Source organism: Poecilia formosa, unplaced genomic scaffold, assembly GCF_000485575.1.
Source record: "Poecilia formosa unplaced genomic scaffold, Poecilia_formosa-5.1.2 Scaffold170, whole genome shotgun sequence".
NCBI classification, from domain to species: Eukaryota; Metazoa; Chordata; class Actinopteri; order Cyprinodontiformes; family Poeciliidae; genus Poecilia; species Poecilia formosa.
This window is the reverse complement of record NW_006800109.1, coordinates 1340100-1348607: the sequence shown is the minus strand read 5'-3', so window position 1 is coordinate 1348607 and position 8508 is coordinate 1340100. Positions and strand designations below refer to the sequence as shown.

General features: G+C 36.2%; 1 protein-coding gene across 1 annotated transcript; it reads left to right on the top strand.

Annotated features, from left to right (window-relative positions):
- Positions 1 to 216: 216 nt before the first annotated feature.
- Positions 217 to 7749, top strand: tsen54 (TSEN54 tRNA splicing endonuclease subunit). Its single transcript, XM_007565012.2, has 12 exons — positions 217 to 315; positions 1647 to 1805; positions 1912 to 1975; positions 2839 to 2922; positions 2992 to 3090; positions 3163 to 3215; positions 3812 to 3919; positions 4446 to 4851; positions 4925 to 5060; positions 5132 to 5192; positions 6350 to 6463; positions 7384 to 7749. Exons 1-12 carry the CDS (start codon positions 260 to 262, stop codon positions 7532 to 7534), a joined length of 1491 nt encoding a protein of 496 aa, XP_007565074.1. The 5' UTR covers positions 217 to 259; the 3' UTR covers positions 7535 to 7749.
- The last annotated feature ends 759 nt before the right edge of the window (positions 7750 to 8508 follow it).

The following is an 8508-nucleotide window of genomic DNA, read 5'->3' as shown; positions in this document are numbered from 1 at the left end:
AAACGATTAACAGCTTTATCATCTATAATCTCACACAGATTCGATGTATTCTTTCAGAAATGATATTTTAAAATATTTATATTATACTGATATACAGACAAAATCCAGAAGAAAATATAGTTTAAAAACAAGGAAAAGTTTTTTGGGGGATTTGACGCCCTCCTGTGGCCGTAGTTCTAACTATTTTTATTATGAAACAGGCGGGCATTAGGACCCGGAAGAAGAGCAGGAAGCAGTAGCGGCCGGCGGACAGACTGTCATGGCGGACCAAAACAAGCCAGAAGGCGCAGAGAACTTCTTCAATGAAATATTAAGGTTTGATTCAGTTTAATTACAGTAATTATAAGGTAATAAACACTTTAAAATATTAGTTTTGTCTTTTAGTGGGTGTTTGTCTCTGATTTTCGGATCTCTAACTTTCTCTTTCTCGTCAACCTGGTCTAAAGTTAATCACATTTCTTTGCAGTGAATCATAATCAAATGACTCATTGTACAGAGAGTTGTTATAACTAATAGGAACATATGCCAAAGGAGTCACAAGGTTTGCAAAGGTTGTTTCTGTGTTTCTAAATTTTCTTAAGGCACCTTGAACTTGTGTTTCTCTTATTTTATTTTTGTATAAAAGTGGTTGTGTTGATTAATATTGTTAAGAGTTGCAGTACCCTTTGTTGATATCAGTTGAACATGTAATATTTTATAATATTTTCATTAGGTGTACATACTTAGTTCTCGACAATAAAATGATTTTTTTCAACAACTTAAGGGGAGAAATGTTAATAATGAAGCTATGAAATTCAATAACATAACAAATTAGTTTTGCAAAGATAGTTTAAAAAGTGTCATTTTGATCCCACAAAGTGTTGAATTTTCAGCGTTTAATTTGAGAATTTTTGAGAATAATTCAGATGTTTGTTTAATTATTTTAATTTGTGCTTTCAGTTTGTTTGAAACAGATGTGATCTTAGAAACTAGATGGCTAATTTTAAACCGTATCGTAATAATTATCAAACTGCTCAACACTGTGATAATTTCTTTCACCTATCTGCTGTATATTTACCACCTTTTCACCTTTTTCTTGAAGTACTCAATAAAAATGAGACTTTAACGGATAAAAACACAATGTAAGGCGCTAAAAGATTACAAGAACATTTGTTTTGTATCCTGAAAATTAAAGTTGTTAGCTGCTTTCATTTTAAATATTTAATAAACGTTTTAGAGAACATCTGTTGCTACCAAAATCTTAAATGTTCAAATCAGCTGTTATGTGCCGTAATACTGATAAATTCTGATAGACTTTATTTCTTGGAAGTATTAAATCAAATGAAAGTCTGGGAATGATACATATTCAATTATTTAAAAAATGTATAATTTTTATGATTCTCTCTTGCATACATTCAATCTTGTGGTTAGAATTTAATTTCTTAATGCAGAAATTTACCAATGCATTTAATGTCAATGTGTTTTTATTAACAAATAGTTAGCATTGCAGTTATTGTGCTATAAAAATCAGCTTTAGATAGAAATATCTGAGCCAGTCAGCTTTCTGGCAGTCTGTAGGTTGCACTTTCTAGCTTTTGGTGAATTTTGTCTGAAACAGGAAGTTGCTGTGGCTGAGTTTAGTTGTTCTGTTTGTAAATAACTTGCAGCCCATGTGAGCTGTTTGCGGCCCGCTCCAGGAGCCATAAGATTCCGGCCCGAGGCCAGAAGGATTTCTATCCGGATGACTCGGAGGAGCAAAAGCAGCGGCTGCAGCAGAGCCTGGATGAACACTGGAGCCTCATTTCAGAGGAGCGGGTCGAGAGGCTGTCAGTGAAATACCACACTCCTCACTTTAAATCAGTGGCTTTTTGTCATTTTTAGGTGGTGAAAAAGGTTTTTAGCTCAGTTTTGTCTGTTTTTCTGTCTCTGCAGAGGAAACCTGGTGAAAGCCATCTGGAGTCCCAGTGAGCGGATTGTGGAGCTTCAGACTCCTGCTGTGAGGTTTTTTAATTTGTCCACCTTTTTGCTGTTTATTTGTCTGAAAAGTAGTGCATGCTGGGAAAAAGATAGACTTTTCAGCTCTGTACTAATTAGCTAAATGTATAACTTAAGAATGTTTGATTAGCAGAGTTTGTTATTCAGGAAAACTCTTGACTAGCCAGAAATGTTGGTCACATTTCTTTCTTAGAATATTATGCAAAAAATCTAGACTTGTTTTATAATAATAATAATAATAATAATAATAATAATAATTATAATTATTATTATTATTATTATTATTATTATAAAACAAGTTTTTATAATAATAATAATAATAGTTATTATTATTATTATAAAACAAGTCTAGATTTTAATTTTTATTTTGGGAGTGGGAGTTATTTAATATTGTTACAGTTTTATTTTTTTCTTTTAATCTTCCGCAGTGGTATTTACTTTTGAATAATTTATTTTATTCCTTATTTCTATATTTTCTTTTGTTTTTACATTTATTTTATTTTAAACTTTATTCATTTTGTATTATTTTATCTTTAATTATTACTCAAATTTAATTTTATTTTCATTTTATTTACTTTTCTATTAATTTCTGGCAGCTTTTGTTGCTTTTTAAAATATTGTTAAATATATTTTTATTGTTTTTTTGTCTGTATTGATGGAAACATAATTTTTTCTGGAAATGTAGTAAATTTTGAGATTTTTTTTTCTGTTGATTTTTTCTGTTATTTAAAGTTGAACACTGGAGAGGAGGGGACCAAAAATGCAAAAATCATTTCAGATTTTGCTATAAATTGTTAATTTGTCATTTCAGTAATATTTCTAGAAGCTAATAATTTTTTTATATATATATTTTTTCTTCTTCAGGGGAAGTTTTGGCAGACGATGGGTTTCTCTGTAGAAGGGAAGCAGCTCCTCCTCCCTGAAGAGGCGCTCTACCTGATGGAGTGTGTGAGTGTGTGAGATGCTGCTCAGGTTTGGCTCTGCCGGCGCCTCTGGCTGACCGTGTGTGTGTTTCAGGGCAACCTGCAGGTGTTCCACCAGGACCTGCCGCTGTCCATCCAGGACGGCTACGAGGCGTTCCTGTCCTCAGACTCTGTGAGCCTGCAGCAGTATCAGGTGCAGTCATGACTCTGAACGCTGGAACATGCATGTCTGCGCTGATCTGATCGTTCTTCCTCTCCATCGAAGGTGTTCGGTCATCTGAAGCGGCTCGGATATGTGGTGCACAGGTTTGATCCCAGGTAACAGAATCTGAAGGTGGAAACGGTTCTGTTGCTTTGAAGTGTACAAAAAAAGTTCAATCAACACTTAAAAAATCTATTTAGGATAAAACTGGATTGTTGGTTTTAATGTGTTTTTAGTGGTTTTAGATCTTTAAAATACAAATCGATTATTTTCATAATCGATTATTCTGACAATGAATCATATTCTATATATTTTTAATGTAACCACTTACTAGAAATATGTTAAAAGATGCAAATAAACAAATAATTCAGAAAATAAACTGAATTATTTTAGTGAATTAGAACCAGGTGAAGTTAAATTTGCCACTTAAAGAGTTTTGGGTAAAACATGTTTTAAAACAAAAGTTGTTTTTTTTTATTTTAAATGTAAAATGCAGATATATATTTTTGAGCAATTTTGGTGTAACTACTACTCTGAACATGTTGTTTATTCAGCAAATGACATCGACTAAATGAGTTGATGATTATTTCAATAATCGATTAATCATGATTAATGATTAGTTATTGTTCCTAAAGTTTCTGCTTATTGATCTTTATGGTTCTGCTGATCTCCAGGTTTCAGGCTGATTGTTTTTCTTTCTGCTTCCTGTCAGCTCCGAGCCGTCGCCCTACGCCCGGCAGCTGAACCTGCCTCGGTCCCGGGACCGCGGGGCGAGGCAGCTGAAGAGGAAACGCAGCCCCAGCCCGACGCCCACGTCCAGGTCAGACAATCAGTAAAGGAATCGATTATTAGTAATCGATTATTCTGATCATTTACTGGAGGTAAATTTGTCTCAGTGTCATTCAATCAAACAAAAACTAATCTCAATAAAATACATTAATTGTGGTCTAAACGTTTGGAATTGTAATGACAAATTTTTCTGTAATGAAATATTTTATTTTGGAAAAAAAATGTTCTGTTTAAAAAACTCTTATTTTAATCAAATAATAAATTTCTTCTCTTGAACAGAAAATGTTATTTGCAAAACATAATTTTTTATTTGCTCATGTCAGAAAAGTCTGTATACTCTGGTTAGCGATTAATCAATAACTAAAATAATCGTGAAAAAAAATCCAAAATAATAATCGATAGATTAGTCAACAACTAAACTAATTTAAAAAACAAAAGAACTAATTGATTAATTAATAATTAAAATAATCAGTAGTTGTAACCCAACGTGAAGAAGTTGATTAATTTACAGTTTAAATTGCGACATTTTTAAATGTTTGTTTTTTCTGTCGCCTCAGTAAAACAGCAGCAAAGTCTCAGGCTGAGGAAATGGAGGAGGATGATAAACTACCTGAGTCCCACCTGGTGGCCTCAGCGGCGCCTCAGACTTCCTCCTCCGGCCCTGCAGGTGAAGTCCAGGCCAGGACCTGGTGGCCGGCGGATGTTCCCGAGCGGCAGGCGGGTCAAAGGTCGGCCCCCGGTTCCCAGCGCTGGGACTTCAGCTCCATCTGTTTCCCTGACCTGGGCTCCGCCGGCCGCCTGGCCCCGCCGGACGCCTCGCTGCTTCCTGGCGGCGTGATGCCTGGTGTGTGCGACGTCGCCCCCTGGATGCGGAGGATAAACCTGCGGAAAGTGAAAATGTCTGTGAAGGAGGAGGAGAGGGAGAGACGGCAGCGGCGGCGGGATGTGAACAAAGACAGAGAGGTGAAATCATCCAGACGACAGAATAAAATGTGAATGTTTCCCGTTTCTGTGGGAGTAATGCTCAGGTCTTCAGGTCCGGAGGTGCAGAAACTGGGCCGAGTACCACGAGCTGCTGGAGCGGCGGCAGGCAAAGCGGCAAGGCCGACCCGCTCACTTATGGAGCGGGGAAGTTCAGCCTCTACACGACCCGACTCAGCCCATCTCCACCGGTGAGTTCAGGCCGGATCCCAGGATTTTCACCTCCTGGTTACAAACTGAAATTATCTCTGTTTTATTTCAGCGGAGCTGCTGGAGAAAATCAGCGTGATTAAATCGACTAACCTGCTGGAGGGAGCAGCCAGGTACCAAGAAAATACGACTTTAAAAGACGTGATTAGATGCTTTTATATCGTTTCAAACTGTTTGACAGCTTTTGTTAAGAGAGGAGCCATGTTGGGATGTTGGAGGAGCAGGAGTTTCTAAAGAGGCCCGAGGCGTTAAATTAAAATTTATTTTAAGTCATATTTGATTCATATAGCATTTTTATAACAACTGAAGGTAACATAGTCACTTGATTATGCTACAAATTTCCCCTTTAAGATCCTGCAGAGGAGTCGTACAAAAACACAAAATCTTTGGTTTAGTTCCAAGTGCAAAATGTTAATGTACTTGAAATAAGGAGATAAAATTAGGAACTCGTTTAAAATTTTTAATATTGATTAAAAATTGCTTCCACTGGTGGAACTAGTACTAGTACTTTTAATTCTATATTTTTTCTAAGTTGTTGCTTTTTCATTCATTATTAGTTAATTTCTTAAAAACAAATTACATTAAAAATGTAAAATCTTTTGTCTGTTATCTGTAAAGGTCTGTAGGTCATTCTCCTTTAATTTACATTCATGTGCTTTTTTAATTAGTGGGCTTTCAAAAATCAATTTTACTAGAAATAATAAAATGAATGTAGGAAAATGTCAGCTAAATTAATTTTATTTTTATTTATTGCCGTATTTGTGCCAAAATAACATCAGATATTTTTATAAATAGAAATCTTAGCCCATTTATCCCACATATAAAGACTTAGTTTTATTTAAATTTAACATTTGATCATGTATTTAAAAATGTTTTATTTAATTGCTAAATCTAAGCTCCAAACAATATATGTGTAGATATAATTTAGACTTATAGAAATATTAATTGAAGATAATTCCCATTAAGGAATTAAGGATTAGCTGTTAAATCAGCGGCAGCGCTGTGTTTCGCCCACATTATTATGCTTTATAATAACAAACATGACCTTCCTGTTAAACGCAATTAGCCGCCATCAGCTCCGAGTCACCTCTGAAAGGAGACGATAAATCAGATGCGAGCCCGTCCCGCCGCTGTCACAGTTTACCATCTTTAATTTCCAGAGCCATAAAGATCCGGCTGCAGCGTTTTGTCACCGTGTGCTCCGGTGAACGCCAGTGGTGATGAATTGTTGCATCGCTCAGGAGAAATGGATGTCCCTTTGTCTGCTCAGGTTCAAAGTTTCGGAGGAATGGAGGATTTGTTTCAATGTTTACCAGCCGGATTCGGTGGCTGACTTCAAAAAGAGCAACCCGGGCAAGCCGTACGCCCGCATGTGCGTCTGCAGGTAAGCAGCGACGGCCTGAGTCATCGTTTACTCAGGATCCACTTGCAATAAAACAATCTACACGATTTTTATCACATCCATTGTTGTCGTTCCGATGAAAACAATCAGAGGTGTCCAAAGTGTGACCTCATCAAATGGAGCTGATGCAGATGGAGACTTTTTCTTTCTCTTTGTGTGAGATTTTCAAATTTATATCATAAGTAGAAAATTTTAGGTACAAAACAAATTTTCTGTTAATAGCCAGTTTATTAAGTTTTTTTCCTTTAATTTTAATGTCTGAGTAATCTCCAGCAACCTTTTACTCAAAACAGACTTTTCACACTGTACAATATTTGCTACACTTTCAGCTGCTGCTGTTCAAACGAGCCAGTCTAATTGAAAATATGTTCCCCTCCTCACCTGTGGGGGCGCTGTGCCAAAAACTATTGTAGAAAATGCCATGAAAACCCCTGAAGAAGAGCGCAGCTTCCTTTTTCACAAAATTTTAACCAAATGGAGTGGTGTCAGATTTTAGCAGTTGGAGGATTTCTCTTTACTCTTTGGCTAATGATCACGAGCCGTTTCTCCTGCTAGCGCCAGGCTAGCACGTTTGTTCTCATTGTATTTACCCAGAATGCCCTGCGCTGTAGTCCACTTCCTGCTTTTTGGATCTTTCATAAATGCAGAATGTTAATTTGTTGCTGAACAGGTGAAAATAAAATTCTCAATAAAATAATGTTGCATTTCTTAACTAAAAAATAAATAATCGTGCTTTTAACTTGGTAATTTTGACCCAGGGTGCTAAAAGTTTGGACGCCACTGAATTAATTCTTTTTGTTCAAAAAATGTTAAAGAAAATGTTCAGTATTGTCTGATTTTGTCTTTCCAGTTGCTGATTAACTTCCTAAATGTTGCAGATTGTGTTTCTTCCTCTGTTCCAGTTTTGATGGTCCTGTTCCAGATCTGCGAGTCATCAAGCAGCTTTCGTTTCAGAGTGGCGACGTTCCCGTCGTTTTCGCCGCCGTGGATCACGGAGACATCTCCTTCTATACCTTCAAGGACTTCCAGCTGCCAATGGACGTTTACCCCTGAGATTCAACCATCCGGGAGTTTTTAAACCTTTATGAGCTATATATGGAAAAATACAAACTTTTTCAAATGAAACAATTCACCTTTTTTCCACTTGTACCAAGAAACCTGTAAGGAATGCAAATGTTTGCCTTGTTTTTCTTTTGTTTTGGTGCCAACAGACGATTAATATAATGAGAATCACCTGTTTTTTATTATTAAATCATTGTTTACCTGTAGTAATCAAGTAAATTGCAGTCTATAATTAATTAATTTCAAATTAAGCAACATTTTCAATTTAAATAACATTTTTGCTGCTAGATTGTTGAATAAAGTCATGTGAGCTTGACAACAGAGATATGTAATGTTTTAATGTGTTATTTTGGTTAATCGATCATCAGTAAGTCCTGATCATTCATGGAGCTTCTTTAAAGACGTGGGCTGTGGACGCCGACATTAGCTAATGCTACATGTTTAACATTGGGATGCTATTTTAGACTTGAATAGCTTCGCTGATCAGCTAAATCTTTTCAGTATTTACATGAATGCAGCAATAATCTTTTCAGCGTCAAATCAGATTGGTTAAGAAAAAAATAACCCCCAGTAGAACAAAGAGAAGCGGCTGTGGCGACCACCGCTGCTGTTATGCGTCATATTAGCGGGCGTACCAGAAACGCGCAACAAAGGTTCCGGCTCGGTCTATGCTTGCATGTACCAAAAAAACAAAAGCAATTAATTACATTAAATTTTGAAACGTTTTAAACATAAATTTATATATTTCAAAGTTAGCCACATTTTATTTCTCTAATATTAGTAATCGAATTAAAGCCTTAAATTTTCGGTCCCCCTTTTTAGCAACGTCCTGACAACAAATGTCGAAATGGACTACCATCGATTCTGGTAACCAAAAAAAAACAAAAAACAAAAAAAACAGGATAAATGTGTGTGCAAAAAATACCGCGTTTCCACAGCTACGGTGGGTGAGGAAGAGGAATTGT

What these genes read in the sequence shown, in the direction of transcription:
- tsen54 (XM_007565012.2), top strand. Translation starts at nt 260, where the DNA reads ATGGCGGACCAAAACAAGCCAGAAGGCGCAGAGAACTTCTTCAATGAA. An exon ending in TGGAGCTTCAGACTCCTGCT is followed by an intron (nt 1,976 to 2,838) that starts GTGAGGTTTTTT and finishes TTTCTTCTTCAG; the next exon opens with GGGAAGTTTTGGCAGACGAT. An exon ending in CTGCTGGAGGGAGCAGCCAG is followed by an intron (nt 5,193 to 6,349) that starts GTACCAAGAAAA and finishes TTGTCTGCTCAG; the next exon opens with GTTCAAAGTTTCGGAGGAAT.